The sequence below is a fragment of the Sinohyriopsis cumingii genome, unplaced genomic scaffold, assembly GCF_028554795.1.
Source record: "Sinohyriopsis cumingii isolate HCF-2022 unplaced genomic scaffold, ASM2855479v2 utg000622l, whole genome shotgun sequence".
NCBI lineage: Eukaryota > Metazoa > Mollusca > Bivalvia > Unionida > Unionidae > Sinohyriopsis > Sinohyriopsis cumingii.
The window spans coordinates 388,322-415,160 of NW_028315918.1; the positions used below are offsets into that span (position 1 = coordinate 388,322).

Genomic DNA, 26,839 nt, shown 5'->3' on the forward strand with positions numbered 1-26,839 from the left:
AGTTATTTTTCAAGACTTGTTACTATACAGCATTTAGAGCTATTTATCAACACTTGTTACTATACAGAATTTAGAGTTATTTTTCAAGACTTGTTACTATACAGCATTTAGAGTTATTTTTCAAGACTTGTTACTATACAGCATTTTGAGTTATTCTTCAAGACTTGTTACTATACAGCATTTAGTTATTTTTCAACACTTGTTACTATACAGCATTAGAGTTATGCAAAACAGGACACAACTGCAATCTTTGTATTTATTTAGGACAAGCAAAATAATCAAACAGAAAATTGCTATGGGCAGGAACTCATCACTCTGCAAAAGAGCACTTGTTTAAAACACCATTACAGCTAACAAAACATGCCATGGATTGATGTGGAACAAAGTGGATTGATGACCCTTGGCTGGCTAAATTGTACTGAAACATGAAATTTTATTTATGTCAAGTACCTTTAGTATGCGAAATTAGGCGGGACAGATGAAAAAGACTAATCCTTGGCACTGGGGGAATACAATTTCAAAATGAACTCTTACATGTTCTCAGTAACCTTGTGATACTTGTGGCAAAATAATATGAGATAGACAATATCATGGAAAATAGTAAGGTCTTGATACAGCATAAAATGTAATCCATGGAATGTTGCAAGAGGAATGCTACACTATGAGACAATGAGCAAAACAATAAAATCCTCTCTCTATACAAACAAGATCAGTTCACATGTCAAGAAGAATGAAAATTAGGTCACAAGGACACAGCTCAGCTGTTGGTAAGACTAACGACCGTTTGTTTAATCCCTCATTTAAACTGTTTATTATTTTTTTCTAAAATGTCAAAAGAATATTTTGTTAAAGTTGTGAATCACAACTTGTGATATCAGGCCGAGTTTTAGCCTTTGGGACATTTCTCATGCCTTTAAGAAGTTGTCTTGGGATTTAACACCAATCCTCAGCATGGGATAGGCTATATATGGCAGCCAGTATACCTGGTGGAGGAAGAACCAACGAAAACCATGGAAAGAACCATTCACCCACAGGAAGCTACAGACAGCTTTCTTACATACCCACATTGGCTGAGCCCGAGACTTGAATCTATGCAGACAGAGGTGAGATGGCAGTGATCGGTAAAGGTGAGTGCTTTAGACCACTAGGCAACCTGGGAGCCCTTCTTAATGAAACAGTTAATAATCACGACTACTTGATATACTCCCTTATAAGTTGGGTCCAACTGCAAATAACACAGATCCTGATCTGCCATTAAATAATGTGCTAGCAGATCATGGTCTATGTTGTTTATTCTACTGAATAATCCTAACAAACCCCAAAGACCCAATAGTGGGTCTGCTGTCTGCAGTTTCAATCACTCTTACAAGCAGGTATATGTGGTAACTCAGGGTGCAGTTGATTTTATTTGTGGAGTGTTCTTATGGTGATAAAGTACTGTCATTTGATAATTGTACAGAATATCCAGAACTTGTACTATTAACATAGTTCATACTGATTTAATGTACCAAGATAACATAATGACTAGCAGGAGAAATATGCTATTAAATGCTTAAATTTAAACCACTTTGTGCACTCCCTGTTTAAGTCATTTATTTACATAAATACACTGCTCATCTAGAACTTGGCAGTGATTTACTCTGATGATATGTACATATCAAATCATGGGACTGTATAAATTAGTACTGGAATACAAAATTGTTTACTTCATAGTCACCAAGCTATGGTGCTGTATTAATCAGTGCTGGAATACAAAATCAGGTACTTCATAATCATCAAGTCATGGTACTATATAAATCAGTGATGGAATACAAAATTATGTACTTAAAGTCACCAAAGCAAGAACAACTGGTTAAAGTAATATGTGGTACAGTTGCTCTCATTGTCATATCCTTATAAAAATTTATGACAGCACCTTATGAGAAAGTGGGAGGAAATAACTTTGATAAAAATCTATGTCACTAAAGTGTACAAAGTAGGTAACATTGACCTACTTTAACTATGGTGGTATATGAACTATTCATGCAATAGAGATAAATTGGTAACATGGCAGAGCACAAAAAGGTGAAAATGCAACTAACTAAACACAAAACAAAGTAGATCACAAGGTATTATGACCTCTCAGAAGATGTAAAGAAGTTCTAGGATATTGTGATAGTCAACATATATCAGACTGGGACTAAAGTGTCGACATTTAATAGACTGGGATGCAAGTGTAAGCATTTATTAGACTGGGATGTAAGAGTCAGCATTTACTTGACTGGGATCCAAGTGTCAACATTTATTAGACTGGGATCCAAGTGTCAACATTTATTAGACTGGATCCAAATATCAACATTTATTAGACTGGGATCCAAGTGTCAACATTTATTAGACTGGGAGTTCTGAGAGATGCATGCAGGATCTTTCCATACCCCTAAGAACTTAGCCTATGGGCCATAACCTCAAAACTATTTGAGACCTGCCCCGTAAAACTAAATATATACTTACTGTCCATGAAAAGTGTGTGTGTGTGTGTGATTTGGATTTTTAACGTAGCTTTAAAAAAATTTCAGTGATATCGCTACGATGTCTGCAGTGTGACAGTTTATAGTGATGTATAGCACTGGGGCATCATGTCGTATGATGTCCCACCCAGTCACATTATCCGGACACCAGGCCAACCTGTCCTAACACTAACCTCCTAATGCTGAGCGCCAAGTGAGGCAGCTGTTGGTACCATTTTTGTAAGTCTTTGGTATGACTTGGCCGGGGATTGAACCCACGACCTCTCGCATCCGAGGCGGATGCTCTAACCACTAAGCCACTGGAGCGGTTTGTGCATGAAAAGACAAAACTTGTACACCAAATGACTGAACCAATATCCTATATCCCAAAGGACTTTATTTAGGATCATAACATGGCAACTATTGAAATCCACATTCAGAAGCCATATATATACTTAAGTGGACATGAAAAGACAAATATATAAATGAAAAGTTCACTGGTCCACAAGTTAATCCTTTGGGCTTTGGGACTCCTGGGGCTTGGTCAAACCTTGAAAACTCAAGATCCCCACTCTATAACCATGTACATTCTTGATAGCCATGAAAAGCCAAATTTAGCACCTAACTCACATGGACTCCTGGAGCAGTAATTACCATAAGTATCAACCTATGAGGCTACATAATAGGTCATAGCAGGGAATAACAGCGCTACATGTTTTACACAATGGTGGAGGTCACAGCAGGGAATAACAGGGCTACATGTTTAATGGAGTAGTGGAGGTCATAGCAGGGAATAACAAGGCGACATGTTTAACATAATAGTCGAGATCAAAGCAGGGAATAACAGGGCTACATGTTTGACAAAATAGTGGGGGAAATAACAGGGCTACATGTTTAATGGAATAATGGAGATCATAGTAGGGAATAACATGGCTACATGTTTTACAAAATGGTGGAGGCCATAGCAACGAATAACAGGGCTACATATTTAATGGAGTACTGGAGGTCATAGCGGGGAATAACAGGGCAACATGTTTAACATAACAGTGGAGATCAAAGCAGTGAATAACAGGGCTACATGTTTTACAAAATAGCGGAGGTCATGTTTTACAAAATAGTGGAGGTCAAAAGCAAGGAATAACAGGGCTATATGTTTTATGTAATAGTGGAGGTCATAGCAGTGAATAACAGGGGAACATGTTTAACAGAATAGTGGAGGTCACAGCAGAGAGTAACATGGTTCCATGTTTTACAGGGCTACATATTTTATGGAATCGTAGAGGTCATAGCAGAGAATAACTGGGCTACATCTTTTATGGAATAGTGGAGGCCACAGCAGGGAATAACGGGGCTACATATTTAACAATAGTGGAGGTCATAGCAGGGAGTAACAAGACTGCATCTTTTATGGAATAGTGGAGGCCACAGCAGAGAATAACAGGACAGTGGAGGTCATAGCAGGGAATAACAGGCATGGTTCCCATGTGTTTCTAAAGAGAAATTTCCAGGCCATTTCCAGGGGTTTTCTAGGATGAAATTACTTTTTTTAAGGTTCACATATGACCATTACTGAATGGAATTAAAACATTTTAGATTATAAAACGTGCATTTTCTATATCTAAAGATGTTTCTTTTTCAAGACTGTCCAAAAACATCTTAGTCAGAAAAGATGATCATGTACAAAACCACAAAATGTATCACATGAAACAAGTCTGATTATGTTCCTACAAATTGGCATGTAAAGTCATTTCAATGTACAGAATAAAAATTCTAACTTTATTTTGCTGCATTATGTTGCTAAGTGAGAACAAGATAATGAACATAAATTATGTTTGGTTTCCTTTCAAACCTTTAATTCTAAAGAATTCTATAGCAATATATATATATATATATATATATATATATATATATATATATATATGCTTCTCATAGAAAGTACCATTTCTTATTACAGTATAATTTAAAAAAAAAACAATGCATGCAAATAATTAGAATCTTGTCTTGTAACGAAAAGAGTTAACCCTGAATTTATCTGTGCCAATAAAATCCCAAACAAGATTTCTCAAACAACCTAATCTACTTCAGATGATCTGGTTTAAAATCATTTAAAAAACATTTTCAAAAGGGTTGCTTTAAATTTTGACAAAAGACCTTCAAAATTATATACTGTTGTATAAACAAGGACTGAATATTCTGTAAAATAAACTTGTTTTCTTTTAATTCATTTAACCTGTCCCCAAACCTGTATTGATACAGGGGCTTGTATCATTTTTTAATATATAATACAAGGGATGACAATTTCTCATTTTAGCTCAAAGATTCAACAATCTGGACTACAAATTTGGCTTAAAACGAATAGCAGTCCGTTTTCTAATCCGAGTTTCCTCTGAATATTCCCATAACATTTTTCATATTTGGACATTTAGGTTGGGGTGTGGGATCATTGTGACTGCAAATAAAAAATTTGGAATTTGCTGCCACCGTGCAGTATGATATATGGTAGTTGCTTACCAACGGGCCTAGAAAATTTAAACTTATGTTATATTGACTCATACCTGCATGAAATCGATAGGAAAATGATTTATTTTCTCAGAAATGGAAAGTATTATAATCGTTATGTCTTTAATCCGCTGACAGACAAGATGAAGCTATGGCTTAGATGAAACCCGACCCAGTACTTGCCAAATGCATTACTAGTCACATGACTTCACAAATCTCAAATGACATTGGAAGTCCGATAGTCACGTGATATCAACAACAAACTCTTTTATACAAGTAATGTTGTTGTACAGAAATTCAATTATATTACACGAAACTCAGATACTTTTTGTAAAAACCAGCAATCAAGACGGACTGATTTATCAAGCAGGGAGCACATGTCAATGTGATGGTCACGTGATACAACAAAACTCCAAAAGCTGTTCTCGGAATATATAAATACGGAGAATTTTGTGTTCTCTTTTCGTTTTTGTTATTTTATTACAACCAATATACGACTTTCATTTAATATTTTTTATTTTTTTCTCAATAACTTTTGAAAATGTGGTCTGTTTGATTTGTGTACTCATGCCACTAGCAATGCAAATCACGAGTACCAGGCCACATTTCATCAATGACATAGTTTTATTTTGTCTTTCAGCAGATTAAAGATAAAACGATTTTAATACAATTTCTGAGAGAAAAAAAGTAATTTTCATATTGATTTCATGCATGTATCACTCGATCTAACAACGTTTAAAGTTTGCTAGGCCATCCGGTAAGTAGCTATGCTTTGCCACCATGTTGGCCTCTTGTGATGCTAGACTGGTTTTCATACCTTCCATGTAAGGGAAGAAAGGGACATAAAGCTGACTCTGAAAATAAAAGTCTACTAGATGAATCTAATCCACTGGGCATTTGTATTCACTCAGCATATTTGATTACTGCAATCAACCAAATGATCCATACTGTACCCTCCTAATATTCTGGTTAGAACCCAATAAATTTAACTCAAGATCAGTTTGGTTATGACTCAATTATGTGATTATTTCAGGTGTCACATGGTGGCAGAAAATTCCCAGGTTTTCCCTGACTTTCATCAATATTTGCAAAATTCATGGACTTTTCACGGTCGGGGAAAAAAATTGTCATTTCTCCTGATTTTTTCCCGATTTCCCAGTAGTGTGGGAACCCTGAACAGGACTCCATGATTTACATATTGTGCTAGTTTGTTACTTTGGAAAACAACACACAGATGTTAATCACAACAAGAAAGTTTCTAACAGTATGCTAATGTGATGTACCACATACTCTCACTTTTAGGTTGGATCCACCTGCAAACAACACAGACCCTTATCTGTTGGTGCATGCTGTGATGGCAGATAAGGATCTATATTCTTTGTTCTACTAAGTACTCCTAAGAAAATGCACAGAACCTGATCTGCCAACACATGCATATCTGATCAGGGTCTATGCAATTTGCAGATGGATTCAGCTTCAAGTGAGTATATACTGCATGCTCCTGTCCTCCCCAACCTGATCAATGCAAACTTGTTATAATTATCATAGAAATATATATTCTGTTCCCTGTCCTCCCCAACCTGATCAATGCAAACTTGTTATAATTGTCATAGAAATATATATTCTGTTCCCTGTCCTCCCCAACCTGATCAATGCAAACTTGTTATAATTGTCATAGAAATATATATTCTGTTCCCTGTCCTCCCCAACCTGATCAATGCAAACTTGTTTAATTGTCATAGAAATATATATTCTGTTCCCTGTCCTCCCCATCCTGATCAATTCAAACTTGTTATAATTGTCATAGAAATATATATTCTGTTCCCTGTCCTCCCCAACCTGATCAATGCAAACTTGTTATAATTGTCATAGAAATATATATTCTGTTCCCTGTCCTCCCCAACCTGATCAATGCAAACTTGTTATACAGTTAAACCCGGTTATCTCGATTACGTCGGGGGTGTAAAAAAATCATCGACATAACCGGGTCCCGAGATATCCGGGTTCATAAAAACCGGTAATTTTAAAAATGTCCTTGAGCATTACTCCTGTCTCTTGCTGGTGTTTACTGGAATCCCCTCCCACTGCATGTTACAATAAAATAAACAAAACGCTTAATTGATAATAAAATGAAATGAACTAACCTGGTGTTGTTATCATTTATTCCTTTTTTATCATCATAAGTAATTTATTAAAGAAAAAATATATCTATGAACTCCTTATATCACATGTAGCGTATGCATCCATTACTGTAGTGTGCATCACTTATGTCAGATAACACACGACGCATTTTTATAATTGATGTGAATATTGAAAAACAAATCATGTTTGGTTGTACTCAGAGGTTTGAATATGTTATCAGATTGAAAGATGGATCAAAGAAAATCACAAACGAGAGAGTGAGAGAGAAACATCCACCGATTGCTTTCAGGCACCCGCCATTCATGCATAACGCGGTGTTAGGTGCAAAATAACCAAGATTGTATTATATCCAGGTTAATATATGACAGTATCTTGCAGATAAAGATCAATAAATGTTTTTGAAAATACATGTACATGTACATGTACATTGACTGTGAGTGCAAATGACACTCCTTTCGCTAGCATGGGTTACAAAGAGTATTTATTAAAGCAAGTTAATGTTGAGTAGACTACTTACCCCGCAGGCATCAATGCGAGTTTGTATCAATTATGATTCCAGATGGCAAATAAATAGATGCGCGGGTGGTGAATAAACACATCCGGTAGCGAGCAGTAAACTAATTCTTTGAACTTACCGGCAGGATATCAAATACAAAGGTTATTTTATTTATATTTATTTTATTTTCTGTGAGATTGACGTTAAAAAGTTGCATTTCGTCGAATTAAGCGGGTCCACATGTTACTTCGGACCGAAACTTATGCCCGACATAACCGGGTTATCGACTTAACAGAGGTCAAGATAAGCGGGTAAAAAATAGCATAACAAAGAAGAATTTTTTCGGGACCGGACCAAAACGCTCGACATAAGCGGGTTGTCGAGATAACCAAGGTCGAGATAAGTGGGTTTGACTGTAATTGTCATAGAAATATATATTCTGTTCCCTGTCCTCCCCAACCTGATCAATGCAAACTTGTTTATAATTGTCATAGAAATATATTCTGTTCCCTGTCCTCCTCAACCTGATCAATGCAAACTTGTTATAATTGTCATAGAAATATATATTCTGTTCCCTGTCCTCCCCAACCTGATCAATGCAAACTTGCTATAATTACCACATATACCTCTATTCTGTAGGGAATTTAAAACAAAATTCACTTTTTGTGAAAACTGCACAACATTTATTATGAGGTCATACTATTTTATTAAAGCTATCACTATGGTTATAATAAAGAGATACAGTTTAGAAGTACAGCAACCTGATGAAAAATAATCTAAACTTATTGTTCTGGTATACTTTCTAATTTTGTAATAGCACCTGTATATTCTCTCCAGGGTACTAGCCATTTGATAGCAATGTACACAAGATGTAGGACTGAGTTCTGCCCGTTATCAACCTGTACCAACTGATCCGATGATTTAAAGAAATGATTATATCCCTGCAGCAGCTCAGATTAGATTCTATCTCATTATATAATTTGATATAGTCCAGATCTCTCATACTGGTTCTAAGTCAAAAAGGTGTTTCCACTCTTCAGTGCTGGAAGGCGAGTTTATGGAACCCAGTAGAATGTACCATATATTTTAAGTGTGTGTGTTTTGGGGGATGCAGGGTTGAGAAGTGCAGGAATAATACTTTACACCTGTACAACTCTGGGTCTGATCCCAATCCCTGACAGGAATAAAGGCTAAGTGGTGGCCAATTCAAGGGCATTATTCAGCATTCACCGTATCAAGAAAACAACCACAACAACAAAATAATGAAGACATATTTGAGTTAACTTTCAGAGTATGATACAGGGATGGAACGGTTATAGGAAGTCTGTGGGGATTGTTTGTGTGAGGATATGTGGTACTGATCAAAACTTAATGTGCCAATGCCAGACCAAGGCTTGCAATTTTTTTCTACTTCATATAAAAACATATCAGAGATCTGAATTTTTTTGTGGGAATCCCTCTTTACCCATAAAATAAAACTATCTTTACCCATAAAATCAAACAGTTGTGGCAGGCAACAAGGCAGGGACAATTCCCTCAAAGAGGTTACATAATACTGTTTACAGATCCCCAAGGCAATTTCACACCTGTTGCAATGTGCACCAAATGTGTAAGATTATGTCAAATAACAGCTTTGATTACATCAATTATTCCATCAGGTCTGATGAGTACAGTTTCTTAGCAAAAACTCCCATGTCAAGTTTGGGCAATTTAATGTCAGTCAAAACTTCAGTCCTGTGACAAATTCTGGATGCCTGATAAATTACACAATTTGATGTTATAATGCAAATCACGTGTGTGTGAAAAAATACCATTTTATGCTGGAAATTAGCAAATTTATGAATGAAAAAATCCAACATAATGCTAATGCTGATATTAACAACGACTGTACCAACCGAATGAGGAGAGTACTTAACCATGAATACATGCCTATAAGTCAGAATGAACTGCAAACTGTACAGACCCAGATCTGCCACTGTATTATATGACAGATTTGTTGTTGTTGTTGTTGTTGTGGGGTTTAACGCCATTTTTCAGCACAAGATAGGCTATACATGTCGGCCAGTATTAATGGAGGAGGAAGAACCCGGGAAAACCTCGGAAAGAACCACCGACCCACGAGAAGCTACTGGCAAGCTTTCTCATATACCCACACTGGCTGAATCTGAGACTTGAACCACCGCAGACAGAGAAGAGATGGCAGTGATCCGTAACGGACAGCGCTTTAGCAGCAGATTTGTAGAGATGCTCCTAGGATTTTATCATAAAGGGGCATTTCTGCTCTTGTCACCAAAAGATGGGGGAAGTAGAAGAAAATAAAGGGAGGTGAGGAAACAGACATAGTTCATTATATTTACCCAACACTTAAATCTCAGTCTCTCTTTATTCCTGCTCCATTCTATAAGGGCTCAATCAAGTCAAAATCTTCACTCTTTAAAACACTGGAGGCTGCAGCTTCAAAGCCAGACTTGAGTACCTTTCAAGCCTGCATATGACCATGTGACTCAGCATGTCATATAAGAGCTGACATTCTAAAAATCCAAATGGCAGATTTTCATGGGGTTTAACTTTTCCCCACAAATATGAGACATACCTCCTGTCTAATTGTGATGTAAGCATTTTTGCACTGATAACCAATAATTCAGAGAGTGTGTGTGTCTTGGATTTTTAACGTAGCATTAAAAAAAAAATCAGTCATATCGCTATGTCTGCAGTGGCAATTTATAGTGATGTCTAGCAATGGGGCATCATGCTGCAGACATGTAGCATCATGTCCCACCCAGTCACAGTATCCTGACACCAGGCCAACCTAAGTTCTTAAAGCTGAGTGCCAAGCGAGGCATCTGTCACTACAATTTTTATGTTTCGTATGACTTGGCTGGGCTTGAACCCAAGACACACACCCCCATCTGAGGCGGATGTTCTAATCACTTCTGCCAAGAATTCTGAAACTTTGCTGCACATTTTGTTTCTTTTTGGCAATATATCTAACTAAACATTTGACTTGCTGTTGAAATAGTCCTCTGTTTCATGGAAAATTCCACTATTTTCTTCATTCTCCTGTTCATTTTCCACATTCTTGCCACCACAGATTTAATGTCCACTTTCCATATTCCCACACATTAAAAATAATCAACAATTTTACCTCCCACCACAGTTAATTTCACTATCTGGAAATTTCTTGTGTTTGAGTAAGCACATATAAAAGGAAAGGGTATCAGATGCAGAATCCCTCAAGGACACACTTGATTTGGTTATAAATAATCAGTGGGATTTCCAACTATACAATTTTGTATTAACATATATCTGCAGACTTTGGAATGGACTGAGTCATGGAGATAAAAAAATATCCTTAGTTTAAATTTTTTTTTTATTCTTATGGTTCAATTTATCATAACAGAAATTGTTGTAGGGTTTAATGCCATTTTTCAGCACATGATAGGCTATACATGGCAGCCAGTATTAATGGTGGAGGAAGAACCAGGAAAACCCCAGAAAGAACCACCGACCCACGAGAAGCTACTGGCAAGCTTTCTCACATACCCACACTGGCCGAATCAAAGACTCAAACACATGCAGACAGAGGTGAGATGACAGTGATCCGTAACGGAAAGCGTTTTAGACCACTCGACACTCAGGGTCTCCATAACAGAAATAATATTTGGATAATGCCCCACAGTGTAAAGTTTTATATGCATGACTTTTAAATAATTTGCAAGAGTTCTTGCGCATCACCGCTTTCCAAGTGCACAAATTGTAAAACTTTTGCTTGAACTGCACACTCTGGGTCATCTCTGGGTCTGGTTCTAGACCCTAATGTACAGGTGCATCAGGATAGACCCTAATGTATAGGTGCATCAGCATAGACCCTAATGTACAGGTACATCAGTATAGACCCTAATGTACAGGTGCATCAGGATAGACCCTAATGCACAGGTGCATCAGCATAGACCCTAATTTACAGGGGCAGCAGTAAAGACCCTAATGTACAGGGGCATCAGTACAGACCCTAATGTACAGGTGCATCAGCATAGACCAGGGGTCTCAAACTTAAACCACCCTGAGGGCCGTATGAAGGGATTTTCAATGGCCCAAGGGCCACACCACCTTTGTTATCTCTCATGACACCCTGTGATGCCAATCGTTTTGCGGGCCACAGGATATGGCTTGGTGTTTGAGATCCTTACTCTATAGTCTTGTAGTGAAACTTGCTCTTACTGAATCTTCGTTGCACTGACTAACATTGGTAAAGAAACTTCTTTGTTTGCATAATGCTGATTTAAGTTGCATAACTTTATCCTCTCTAATTTTGCCCGCATAGGCGTCATATTTCTCACGGTGCATTGTTTCGTAGTCCAACGCACGTTATACTCCTTTGGAACAGCTATCGTTTGTTGACAAACGAGACATTGAATTTTATCGCTGACCTCAGTGACAAAATATAAATCCTCCCATTTGACTTGAAAAACTCTCTTTTTGTCCACGAGTTTTCTTTTTTTCAAAACAGAAGACATTTATACGGGCTTTTATGTTTATAAAAATGCAGCAAAATCAACTTTATAATTCACCATCAACTCGATCACTTTACTAAAAAACCGGAACCGAAGTCCGCATTAAGGGCGACAATTAATAGAAAGACTACAAATAAATAAGTCAGAGTTTCTTATGGTTAAAATGGTGCTAACGTTAAAGTTCAAAAGGCGGCGAGAGAAAAAGAAATAAATGAATAGTCAATTTTTTGAAAATCCCAAAATGCGTCGCAGACCGCACAATATGCCCTTGCGGGCCGCGTGTTTGAGACCCCTGGCATAGACCCTAATGTACAGGTGCATCAGCAGAGACCCTAATGTACAGGTGCATCAGCATAGACCCTAATGTACAGGTGCATCAGCATAGACCCTAATGTATAGGTGCATCAGCATAGACCCTAATGTACAGGTGCATCAGGATAGACCCTAATTTACTGGGGAACAGTATAGACCCTAATTTACAGGGGCATCAGGATAGACCCTAATTTACAGGTGCATCAGTATAGATCCTAATGTATAGGTGCATCAGCATAGATCCTAATGTACAGGTGCATCAGCATAGACCCTAATGTACAGGTGCATCAGGATAGACCCTAATGTACAGATGCATCAGTATAAACCCTAATTTACAGGGGCATCAGGATAGACCCTAATTTACAGGTGCATCAGTATAGATCCTAATGTATAGGTGCATCAGCATAGATCCTAATGTACAGGTGCATCAGCATAGACCCTAATGTACAGGTGCATCAGGATAAACCCTAATGTACAGATGCATCAGTATAAACCCTAATTTACAGGGGCATCAGGATAGACCCTAATTTACAGGTGCATCAGTATAGATCCTAATGTATAGGTGCATCAGCATAGATCCTAATGTATAGGTGCATCAGCATAGATCCTAATGTACAGGTGCATCAGGATCTATACTGCCTGCAGATGAATCCGACATACAAGTGAGTATATGTGGTAGTAGTTGCTACCTCCAGGTGGTTATAAATCTTACCTTTCCCCAAGCTACATACTTTTCAAACCTCATCCAATTTTACTTGTTGAAATCTGAATAAGCAGCCATCAGGCATCAGTATGTCAACACCTTACCTCCCACCTACATGCATTTTGTAACATGTACCTCTGTTGAGATGGCTGGAAGAATCCACTTACAGATTTGACAGATTTGAAATTATCTTTCCAGATGAAAAAAATCTGCTACAGACAATTCAAAAAAAGGGGTCTTCCAAGAAATGGGCTACATACTACCCAAACAGTTTATCCAAGAAAAGAATAAAAAAATCAGAGAAAGGTACAGTATATTTCATGCTTTTATGACTTGTAGAAATAAATGCCATTTCCAGGTTGTTTTCTGAAATTTTAATAAAGTTGTTTTTATTATCAATACATTTATGAATAGGTTCAATGGAATGAATTTAAAGCTAGTTGATGAAATGAAAAATTACTCCAACTGATCACCCAGATATAATAAATTTGAATTGATGACACAGTAAATTACTTTAATTTATCACCTGGATATAATAAATTTTAATTGATGCTTTTCTAAAGATAAATTTCCAGGTTTTTTCCAGGATGAAATTAATATTTTCAAGGTCCACATGTGATCATTACTGAATGGAATTAAAGAACATTTTAGATTGTAAAACATGCATTTTCTAAATCTAAAGATGTCTCTTTTTCAAGACTCTCCAAAACATCTAAGAAAAGATGATCATGTACAAAACCGCAAAATGTATCACATGAAACAAATTTGATTATATTCCTATAAAGTGGCATGTAAAGTTATTTCAATGTACAGAATAAAGTTAGACTTTATTTTGCTGCATTATGTTGCTAAGTGGGAACAACATAATGAACATAAATTATGTTTTGTTTCCTTTCAAACCTTTAATTCTAAAGAATTCTAAGCAATATACACACACACACACACACATATATATATATATATATATATATATATATATATATATATATATATATATATATATATATATATATGCATCTCATAGAAAGTAACATTTCCTATTACAGTATAATTAAAAAAATAACAATAAATGCAAATAATTAAAATCTTGTCTTGTAACAAAAAGAGTTTAATCCTAAATTTATCTGTGACAATAAAATCCAATCAAGATTTTTCAAACAACCTAATCTCCTTAAGATGATCTGGTTAAAAATCCATAATTTAAAAAACATTTGAAACTGGTTGATTTAAATTTTGACAAAAGACCTTCAAAACTATAGACTGCTGTATAAACAAGGACTGAATTTTCTGTAAAATCAACTTGTCCTCTTGTAATTTGTTAAACCAGTCCCCAAACCTGTATTGATACGGGGGCTCATATTGTTTTTCAATATATAATAAAAATGACGACAATTTCTCATTTCAGCTCTGAGATTCAACAATTTGGACTACAAATTTGGCTTAAAATGAATTCGCAGTCATTTTCTAATCTGGGTTTCCTCCGCATATTTCCACCCCATTTTTCATATTTGGACATTTAGGTTGGGGTGAGTGGTCATTGCAATTGCATATTGAAAATTTGGAATTTGCTGCCACCGTGTGTAGTGACATATGGTAATCGCTTACCAGTGGGCCTATCAAATTTAGACTTATATAGACTTATACGTTTATGAAATTGATAGGAAAATGATTTATTTTCTTAGATATGGCAAGTATTATCTGCTGACAGACTAGACGAAACTAAGGCATAGATGAAACCTGACCCTGTACTTGCCATCTGCATTACTAGTCACATGACTTCAAAAATTTCAAACGACTACATCGGAAGTCCAATAGTCACATGATATCAACAGCAAACTCCTTTATAATGTTGTTGTAACAGAAATTCAATTATATTAAATCAAAGTCAGATACTTTTTGTGAAAACCAGCAATCTGGCCAGTCTGATTTATCAAGCAGAGAGTACATGTCAACATGATGTTGTTCTCGGAATATATAAATATGGAGAATTTTGTGTTCTTTCGTTTTTGTATTTTTATTACAACCAGCATACAACTTTTATTTAATATTTGTTTTTTCTACAACATTTGATAATATGGGTTGTTAGATTTGTGTACTCATGCCACTAGCAATGCAAATTGCGAGTATCAGGTAACATTTCATTGATGCCATAGTTTTATCTTGTCTTTTAGCAGATTAAAGACATAACAATTTTAATACTCACAATTTCTGAAAAAATAAGTAATTTTCATATCGATTTCATGCATGTATCACTCGAACTAACAATGTTTAAGTTTGCTCTGCCATACGGTATGTGGCTACGCTTTGCCACAACCATGTTGGCCTCTTGTGATGCTAGACTGGTTTTCATACCTTCTATGTAATGAAAGATACAGATAAGAGCTGACTCTGAAAATAAAAGTCTACTAGACAAATATAATCCACTGAGCACATCGACTGACTCCAAACATTCTGGTTAGAACTCGATAAATTTAACTCGAGAAAAGTTTAGTTATAATTCAATTATGTGATTGTTTCGGGCGTCAAGTGGTGGCTGAAAATTCCCAGGTTTTTCCCCCAACTTTCATCAATATTTGCGAAATTCAACGACTTTTCATGGTCAGGAAAAAAATTATAATTTCTCCTGACTTTTTTCCGATTTCCTGGTAGCGTGGGAACCCTGAATTTATCACCTGGACATAATAAATTTTAATTCATGACATAATAAATTACTGTAATTTAGGTAAATATTAATCCTTTAAACATCTGCCTTTTTTTCCCCACATGAAGTCTATAATCTGACATGTCATGACCTCCCATTTCTAAACCCCCAGTTTTGTTTATCTTTTATACAGGCTCTAATGTGTTCCATGCATTGCAATCCCCTCTCTATAAACTTGAGGATGTGTGTTAGACTGTGGATTTCCCTCTATGAGCTTGGGCATGGAGATGTACAACAGATCCACACTGGATTCCCCTTGATGGGTTTGGAGATGTATAAAAGATCCACAATGGATTCCACTCGATGGGTTTGGAGATGTATAAAGACCCACACTGGATTCCCTATGGGACTGGGGATGTATAATAGATCGACACTGGCTGTGGGGGCGCTCACCAATTAATATGTACTTTAGAGAGAGTGACGTATGTAAGGTGAAGTAGTTCGCATTTAAAATATGCACAATGGAGAGAATGTTGGCATACCTATATGCTACAGTAATGTAATGTGGATGATATTTCTTTGGATATTGTATTTTTTGAAAGTTTACATGATTTAAGCATACTGCTAACTAAAATGACTGCTCCCTTGTGTTAAAAAATCAGCCTGAATTAGTCTAAAGTACACTATACATAGCAGCTATGTCATAGGGAAAATGAATTTTGCCAGACTAGACAATACCAGCTTCTGAAAGTACAATGAATGAATTACCAAATATATAAAATGTAAAAAATGTTATCGGCTCTTTTTATACAATTTACCTCTGAAGTTCAGGAAGCGAAAATGACCAAGTAGAGCTAGCACTTTTTTGAAAGGTGCACATTTGAAGTAAGGCCAAGCTGCATACTCTATAACCCATAGTACACCCATCAAGCATACACCAAAATAAAGGGAATTAAAGGTTCTTTTAATTATACCTAAGATATACAAGGTCTTTTTTAAATAGCCAGTATAACCAGTGAGGAAAGCCGGGGAAATTCTTTTTCTTTAAAATCCTAACCCTATGGAAAATACGAAACTGTATAGCGCCACCTATTGCTGTTGTTATGGGTTTAACACCATTTTTCAGCACATGATAGGCTATACATGGCAAACAATAGAAACGGAAGAACCCTGGAAAATCCTGTGCAGAACCACCAACCAACGGGAAGCTAGTGGCAAGCTTTATCACATACATTGGTCACATACTAGATCTGAATCCACATGAACAAAGGTGAGATGGTTGTTGTTATAGGGTTTAATGCCCTTTATCAGCACAATATAGGCTTTACATGGCGGCCAGTATAAATGATGGATAAAGAACCACCGACCCACAAGAAGCTACTGGCAAGCTTTTCCACACACCCACATTGGCCGAACCCATGCAGACAGAGGTGAGGTAGCAGTGATCCGTAATTGTGAGCACTTTAGACCACTCAATCACCTGGGCCCTGACCCACAATGGATTCTCCTCTGTGAGTTTGGGTTATGTATAATAGACCAACATTGGATTCCCTTCATTGGGCTTGGGGATGGGCTCCTTGAGATTCCCCTCAGTGGGTGTGGGTATGTGTAAAAGACTGCAACCAAGTTATGGTTTGCGACCCAAAGAGGATGGGCAGAGAGATATGGAGAGAAAGAAAAGAAATATGACAATGGTGACCTCTCACCAATGGCGATTTGGAAAAGACCGGAAGCAACCAGGTTATTCTGACATGCCAGAATATGAGTTTGATTAGTCACTCAATTCTATGATGAAATTTGTTTTATCAGTAAAATAGAATGGCTAGCTGCATTTCAAATACATTTTGTAATTCTATTTCTAAGACAGTTTATCATTCAAATATCATGTTCAGTTTCATTTTGTTTTTATAATTAATGAAATTTAGATTTTGCATAAGGGGGCTCATGTTTAATTTAATATTTTATTTAACTGTTTGCTTGATACAAGCAACAATACCATAGTCAATCATCTCCAAGATAATGATAACCAAAGCACTAAAGAGGTGGGGATCATATCATATATATCACACTGCCTCCCTAAAGAAACCCACTTTTGATTCTCCTCAATGGACATGGTGATGTATAATAGACCCAGAACATCATACTGCATGTTTAATGAACAACTAATAGAGACAACATTTTAACTTTGGGATGCATCCCACTGTGAGACTGAAGTGGTCTTGGTCTTCTTAAAAGAGCATAGTTTATTTTTGTTTGGTAACGATCCAACTTTGTGTTTTAATGATGCCTTTTAGAGGATGCCTAAACTTACTTAGTTTATAGTCAGGATGGTGCTCATTTGCAGTATATATATATATATATATATATATATATATATATATATATATATATATATATATATATATATATATATATATATATATATATACACACACACACACACACATACATGGATGGGGCAACATCTGACACTAGATGTGTTATTTCTTAACAATTTCAGCTTTGCTGATGATACATCACTGACAAGCCCTTCTACTGCAGGTTTAAGGAAATTATCAAAGATAGGTGAACATTACACATTTGAGAATGGTATCATATGTACTGTGAACATTACACATCTGAGAATCAACATTACACGTATGAGAATGGTATATGTAATACACAAAAATGATGATAGTATGCATGTGAACATTACATATTTGAGAACAGTATCATACATAATGTGAACATTACACAACTGAGAATGGTATCATATGCAATGTGAACATTACACATTTGAGAATTGCAGTGTATCCCCCAGGGGTGTAAAATTGAGGGTACAAAAAAAAAACTTGGAGTCAAAACTGGGGTCAAATAAAAATTGTGGGGGTCAAAAATGTACTGACAAATTTTCATACGATTCGTACTTTTTCAGCTTGAAATAGGATATTGCAATTTGCACAAAATACTCTCTCTCTCTCTCTAAACAAACAAATAAACCAACATGCACAATTAACAAACAAATGAATTGTCCATTCAAAAAATAATTTTATTAGTTCAATTTTCTTTTAAAGTGGTACTTTTAACAGTCTCCTGAAAAAATATTATAACCCAACACATTACATATAAGCCAATACAAAAAGCCAAATAAATCTTTTTAACCAAATGGGATTTAATTTCCTGCCTTTCATAAAATGTGTACTATCATAGGTTTCATTGTACTTTGTCCGATAACACATTTATCCAAACATCAATGAGGATAATGATTCATCTTCTTTCTAATAAGTTACACCTGAACTTTAAGATCTTTCTTTTATTGCAGCAAAAGATAAAAACCAACAAAATCTGCAATGACCCGCTGACTTTGTAACCCAAATAACACATTTGCCTTTGCAAGTTTACTGATTTCTTTGTTGTGAAATAATGTCTTAGGTTATAATGTGTTCTCCATATATCTTATGGCGAACGAGGGCAGATTTTTAAAAATTCTAAAATCCTGTCATGAAAGGATTATTCACTTTTGCAGTCTTTGCAATCATGCGATCAGAAGTCACACCAGTGATCCTAACGAATGTGCTGTATTCCAGTCAAGGGAATTATTTTCTCCAGTTTTCATTAAAGTAAGATCCACAGTTACTCTTTTGTGTTCTGCTTCTTTCACTTTCTTCGCTAATTCTTTTTAGTGCATGACGTTTTAATCTGGAGATCACTTCTAGTGCAACAAGCCTTGAGGTTAAACATCTAGATGACAGCTTGCTAAGCTCGATGGAAATCGCGAGAAGCTCGCGAGATTAGGGGAAGCTACTCCGTCATAACATTATAACATTGCCTATGCTAGCCTGGTTCATTGTTTCATATGTTCCCTGCGTTGCACTTTGCTATATGAATAGATGAGCGCAAGGCAGGGAGCAAACAAAGCGGGGAACCAGTCAATGCCTATACTCGAAGTATATACGATGCCATCCATCATCCAATGCATTGGGTATTAAATAAATCCTGATCATATTATGAAAATCCTTTGCGTCAAAGGCAACAAAATGTGTGCTTCAAATGTGCGTAAAGGGAAACACTGGAACTGTATCATATGCAATGTGAACATTACACATTTGAGAATTGTATCATATGTAATACACAAAAGTGATGATAGTATGCATAGTCTTCCAGCAAACTTCTTTCAGATTACTATCTCCTCTCTGTACTTCTTTCAGATTACTATCTCCTCTCTGTACTTCTTCCAGATTACTATCTCCTCTCTGTACTTCTTCCAGACTACTATCTCCTCTCTGTACTTCTTCCAGATTACTATCTCCTCTCTGTACTTCTTTCAAATTACCATCTCCTTTCTTTGTACGTCTTTCAAATTACCATCTCATCTCTCTATACTTTTTCACAGTCATGTTCTTGCATATGTCAACAGTTATACTTACTCGAGTCATAGTTTAAAATCCAATCTGTCAGATGATGAAGATATGAGGAAACATTACAATTTTTGAGTTATCAAACAAGCTTGTTATGTAAAAATTAACTTTCAACATCAGTAAGCTACATCAAGGTGTCTGACTTTGGCTTATTTTGTAAAGACCATCATGCTAATTTTTGGTTATTTTGTAAAGACCATCATGCTAATGTTTGGTCTTTTTGTAAACACCATCATACAAATGGCTGGTTATTTTGTCTATACCACCATGCTAATTTTTTGGCTATTTTGTAAATGCCATCATGCTAAATATTGGTTATTCTCCAATTCCAAAGAAAGTAACTTACTTGGTCGACATTTGTATGCCACTTCCAAATATTTTGCTGTTCCTGGGCAGGGGTCTTGCTGGAACGTTTTAGTGCTTGCCACTAACTTACAGTGCTGTTTATCCTGGCATTCATCAAGAATGATCTGAAATACAAACCAGGATGGCATTATTCCATGATAATTTCCAGACTGACCAAATTCTGTTGAGCAGTTTTTGTGAAGATGTTTAAATACTTGTAAATATTTTGAATAATCTGCCATTTTTGAGCATAATGTTTTAAACAGAAATTTCTTCCAATGTTACTGATGCAGAACTGTTGTAAGAATTTTCAATTTACTGTATCTTTCATCCAGATTTAACAACATATCTGTTTGTCCACTAATGAAAAGCCTTTATAGCTGGTTGTATTCCATCAATGTTTGTCAAGTTCTGAAGAATGCTTTCTGATTTAAAGCTGTTAAAATATTATTTTCAAATTTGTGTGACCATTTATGATTGTGAATTTTTTGCATTTGTATAAATTTAAAAGGCATCATGCTAGGATGCAATCTCTCAAATTTAGTCAAATTATTTAGAGATTTTTTTTGCAGATGCTTTTCAAGTTAATTATTTTATTTTTGGCAAGAACAGTGAAACATATTTATTTGTATAAAATTTAAAAGACTTTCATGTAAGGACACCTTATGTCATTTTTCTGTAATGATGGCCATTATGGCATCATTTTAACAAATTTTGAAAAACTTTCTTACCAGAAGCAAATTGTTTATATTTTTTTCTCTAATTTGAGTAACAGTATCCATGTATAATCATCGCAGCATTGGTCTGAACGAACTTTATGACAGAATGATTCCTGTTAAATCAAGTGCAAATTATCAAGTAGTTTTTTTTATTTTATAGATTCAAATAGCTTTGTGAATATACAGTGCAGTGGCCAACAGGAAACATATGATGAACAATGGATAACATGACATATGAAGGATCAAACCATAAGATCATCACTTAGCCTTACAGCTAGTTGAGCTACATACAGCAATGACAATGATCTGTTGTGTGGAAACATGTGCTTGCACCCTGTTGCATGTGCAATTGCAACCCTTTGCTGCCAAAATCACATTTAAATTTTTAAAATTCAAATGGTTTCAAGGACTCTGTTCTCTGGACCTGGAAAAATGCCTCATTTTTAGACCCCAACTGGTATGTAGCCATCAGACCTCTAACCAAACAAAGTTGCAGCCCCTTTAAAACTTTTGTGCAGTGTTCCCAATTTCCTTACTTTTCTATCTGGCCTGAAGCACCAGCAGCTTAAAAACGTTCCTGATATTCAAGAATATTTGCCGATCCTCCATATTGGCGTATGAAATGCTTATAATCACCAAAAGGACCACCACACATGAGAATTATCAATTTTTAACCTGTGAGCAGGTGCTAATTTTCAAATGTTGCTTCTGGTTACAAGCTTGCAACACAGACTAGCAGTAAAATACATTAAAAATCAAAGTTGATTCTAAGTGACCAATATTTACCACCTTTAACATAAACTGTCATGCTCATCTGCTTTGTCCTAACACCACCCAAAATCTGTGTACCTAGGATCAAATCCCAGATGGGTAAACTACATGAATTTATCTTTCCATTTCAAGTAGGTGTACATACAGTTACTGGGTGGGAATCACGAGTGTCAAAATTATGACCATGGGGCTAAGTCCTTAGGGGTTAAGGACAGACCCTAAGGCAATGTCAACTGCATTTATAAAGTTGTCTTGCCATGACCATTAATGGTATATATTGATATAGGGTTGGGATCAATAGTTTATATGATATGGCCTTGGGGCTAAATCAATGGTGGTAACTGAGGGTCCAAAGACTGTTGCACATCTTAAATAATCTTTTCATATATATTAAGTGCATTTAGGGTGGGGATCTCTATGGTTTCTAAGTTCCTACCCTGAAGCCAAAACTATATGCTTCTAATAAATAACACAGGGTATTCATTCTAACCCCTTTCTGTATCTATCTTGACACGAATGGCTTACTGATTACATACAACAATTCAAAGACATGATGGTCTCATAATCTGTGTTTTGTTTTAAATTTATGCAAGATCACCCTTTGCCCTCCCCTAAGGGCAATATCAAATTTTTTAAAAAAAGAGCACATACACTGCCCCCCGCCCCATTATGTCGCGAGGTTTTACATCACTATTTTTTAACCATTTATAATACGTTGTACAACCTTACACCTGCATGTACATGCATATGGGCATGGCAACAAATAAATAGAAAGTTTTAAATAATCCTGATTTTCTCTCAAAAGGAAAGTGGAAGTAACAAAAACAGTTCCCAATACTGTATCCGTAACACCATGCATGATACTGGAGGAACAGAGTAAATATGACACAACAGGGAATGCTAGCTGACTGACAGAAATAGTTTTCACTCTCCCAAGAGTTTTTCCTTTTCTTTTTTGATAAACTGTCTTTGCTTTATCCAAAATATTTCCCTCCTGCCAGATATGACTACAAGATTCTCCAAATTCTATTTAGGGTAGGGAACACAATTCATTATCAAAGTAGTAAAGTCATGTACACTGTAACTTGTTTATCTCAAAACCTGAAACTGTAGACAGGAAGCAAACAGTATTAAATTTCATCCCATTTGATATTAATAACATGCACACATGATGTATCACTGCCAAACAGATTAAAATACTGTTATATCAAAACATTTCCTTTTGAACTAACAGTAAAAACACTAATCAAATTATGCCAATACATATGGAAGTTTTTTATTTGGAATTTTTTTTTGGTTCTGCAAGAAATGTAGTTCTTTTCTATAACATGTACAGTGTTACCTCATATAAAGCCTACAATACACTTTGACCAAATTTATAATGCATGTATAATTATGAACCCATTTAAATTCTTTTAAACTGTATTATTATTACAGCTACTGCTAAATTTATCTGACTTACTGCATATTAAGAAAGAATTATAATGTGGGTTTCACATTTTTTAAATGCCCATTTTAGAGTTTTGTATGCTTTACTAAGAATTCCTATTTATTATTCATTCATATACAAACTGTGCAATATTTGTTTTGTGGTCTAACCACAACATATTACAATGCCAATACCAACAAACCACAGGTATGCTTGTGATTCAAAGATTTTTATTATTAAACATTCCAATTATTCATACGTGTTATAACCCTCAAATATTAAGCTGGGAATCATTTTTAAAATGTCTGGAATTTTCAGTAAAATCACATCTTTTTAAAAATCTGTTATGTATATCAGTTTTCCCAAATGTGTCTGCATATTGTAATTTTTTTGTTTTAATGTTCATTTTTTATTGCATATTTTCATTTGCAAATTTAATTAGGCCTTTACTCTATCTAAGATTAATTTGTTATTAATATTCACCTAAAAATATGGAGGTGTTAAGGCTGAGTTAATGTATAGATGTTAAGACAGTGTACCAAACACATGTTCAGACAGTGTACCAAACACATGTTAAGTCAGTCTACCAAACACATGTTAAGACGGTGTACCAAACACATGTTCAGACAGTGTACCAAACACATGTTAAGACAGTGTACCAAACACATGTTATGATGGTGTACCAAACACATGTTCAGACAGTGTACCAAACACATGTTCAGAAAAGTGTACCAAACATTCAGATAAGTGTACTACACACATGAGTACCAAATACACGTTCAGACAGTGTACCTAACATGTTCAGACAAGCTTACCAAACACTTGTTCAGACAAGTGTACCAAACACATGTTCAGTGTACCAAACATATGTTCAGTGTACCAAACACGTGCTCAGTGTACCAAATACATGTTCAGACAGTGTACCAAACATGTTCAGACAAGTGTACCAAACAGTATACCAAACACATGATCAAACAAGTGTACCAAACACATGTTCAGGCAAGTGTATCAAACACATGTTCAGACAAATGTACCAAATACATGTTCAGACACTGTATCAAACACATGCTCTGACAAGTGTACTAAATATATGTTCAGACAGTGCACCAAATACATGTTCAGACATTGTATCAAATACATGCTCTGACAAGTGTACTAAATATATGTTCAGACAGTGTACGAACTACATGTTCAGACATTGTATCAAACACATACTCTGACAAGTGTACTAAATATATGTTCAGACAGTGCACCAAATACATGTTCAGACATTGTATCAAACACATGCTCTGACAAGTGTACTAAATATATGTTCAGACAGTGTACCAATTACATGTTCAAACATTGTATCAAACACATGCTCTGACAAGTGTACTAAATATATGTTCAGACAGTGTACCAAATACATGTTCAGACATTGTATCAAACACATGCTCTGACAAGTGTACTAAATATATGTTCAGACAGTGTACCAATTACATGTTCAGACATTGTATCAACACATGCTCTGACAAGTGTACTAAATATATGTTCAGACAGTGTACCAAATACATGTTCAGACATTGTATCAAACACATGCTCTGACAAGTGTACTAAATATATGTTCAGAAAGTGTACCAATTACATGTTCAGACATTGTATCAAACACATGCTCTGACAAGTGTACTAAATATATGTTCAGACAGAATACCAAATGTATGTTCAGACAGTGTACCAACATCCCCTTGATTTTGCAAACTAGAAAACAAAACTTTTGGAGATTCTTCTCTATCTTCCAATGCATGTTTAACATCTGCAATTATCCTAAATGTTGGTAGAGCAAATTTCCCAAAATAATTAATTAGGCTTCATTGATGTGTCAGAGGATACATGATCTGAATATACAACAATGATTATTTTCTGTGGCCGTTTTGTTGTTCATTGAAAGCAACTGATACTTTTGATCACAACTGAAGGAGCTTATATCATCTTACCTGTTCTTTAACCAGATATAGGTAAAGTGGCTTTGGCATGTATTTCTATATGTTCTGAGGGAAACAAGTTGCTTTTATTTTCCCATATTTACACAAGGACCTTGTACTGAAAGAAGCACATGGCTTAAGAATGAAAATATCATCAAAATTCGATGACAAATTCAAAAGCACCAACAGTCTCTTTCGTTATAAGTCAATGAATGCGAATTCATTAATACCATTTCAGATTATTCATAATTTGCATCTAAGTGCACACATCAAAGACCCAAATCTTTTCAGCTGGAACATTTCACAAGATGCAGCAAAATGACTGCCTCCATTACGGAAGATACAGAATGCCTCCATGTCGTTATGATATGCATAAGGAAAGATACAGACTGCCTCCATGTTGTTATGATATGCACAAGGGAAGATACAGACTGCTTCTATGTCGTTATGATATTCATAAGGGAAGATACAGATATGTACAAGGGAAGATACAGACCGCCTCCATGTCGTTATGATATGCACAAGGGAAGATATAGACTGCCTCCATGTTGTTATGATATGCACAAGGGAAGATATAGACTGCCTCCATGTCGTTATGATATGCACAAGGGAAGATACAGACTGCCTCCATGTCATTCTGATATTCACAAGGGAAGATACAGACTGCCTCCATGTTGTTATGATATGCACAAGGAAAGATACAGACTGCCTCCATGTTGTTATGATATGCACAAGGGAAGATACAGACTGGCTCCATGTCGTTATGATATGCACAAGGGAAGATACAGACTGCCTCCATGTTGTTATGATATGCACAAGGGAAGATACAGACTGGCTCCATGTCGTTATGATATGCACAAGGGAAGATACAGACTGCCTCCATGGTGTTATGATATGCACAAGGGAAGATAGAGATTGCCTCCATGTCGTTATGATATGCACAAGGAAAGATACAGACTGCCTCCATGTTGTTATAATATGCACAAGGAAAGATACAGACTGCCTCCATGTTGTTATGATATGCACAAGGGAAGATACAGACTGGCTCCATGTCGTTATGATATGCACAAGGGAAGATACAGACTGCCTCCATGTTGTTATGATATGCACAAGGGAAGATACAGACTGGCTCCATGTCGTTATGATATGCACAAGGGAAGATACAGATTGCCTCCATGTTGTACATTAAGATACAAATTGCCTCCATGTTGTTATGGTACCTGCACTGCAGTTTGCCAGTTGCAGTCACTGAAAGAGGACTGTTCACCCTTACTCTCCTATTATGCAAACTACTGAAAATGGTAAATTTTCATAATTCCATGTTGGCCATTTGCTGTTACAAAAGAAGGACCGTTATTCTCATTTTATGCACTGAAACTGATACATTTCCACATTTGCCATTACGAAGGAAGGACTGTTTACCTATA

The 26,839-nt window shown here is 35.9% G+C and overlaps 1 protein-coding gene and 1 long non-coding RNA gene across 3 annotated transcripts in view; one reads left to right on the forward strand and one right to left on the reverse strand.

Annotated features, from left to right (window-relative positions):
* Positions 1 to 26,839, reverse strand: part of LOC149773637 (protein eva-1-like) — a 258,264-nt gene that overhangs the window by 33,929 nt on the left and 197,496 nt on the right. For both annotated transcript variants that reach the window (XM_089946269.1, XM_089946270.1), the window contains one exon: positions 20,534 to 20,657. In XM_089946269.1, the coding sequence (XP_089802395.1) occupies positions 20,534 to 20,657 (124 nt within the window). The remainder of the gene's footprint in view (positions 1 to 20,533; positions 20,658 to 26,839) is intronic.
* LOC149773638 (uncharacterized) lies at positions 1,708 to 16,582 on the forward strand. The gene is made up of 3 exons (XR_016417341.1): positions 1,708 to 1,761; positions 13,348 to 13,455; positions 15,984 to 16,582. It is a non-coding gene; the product is annotated as an uncharacterized LOC149773638 (long non-coding RNA).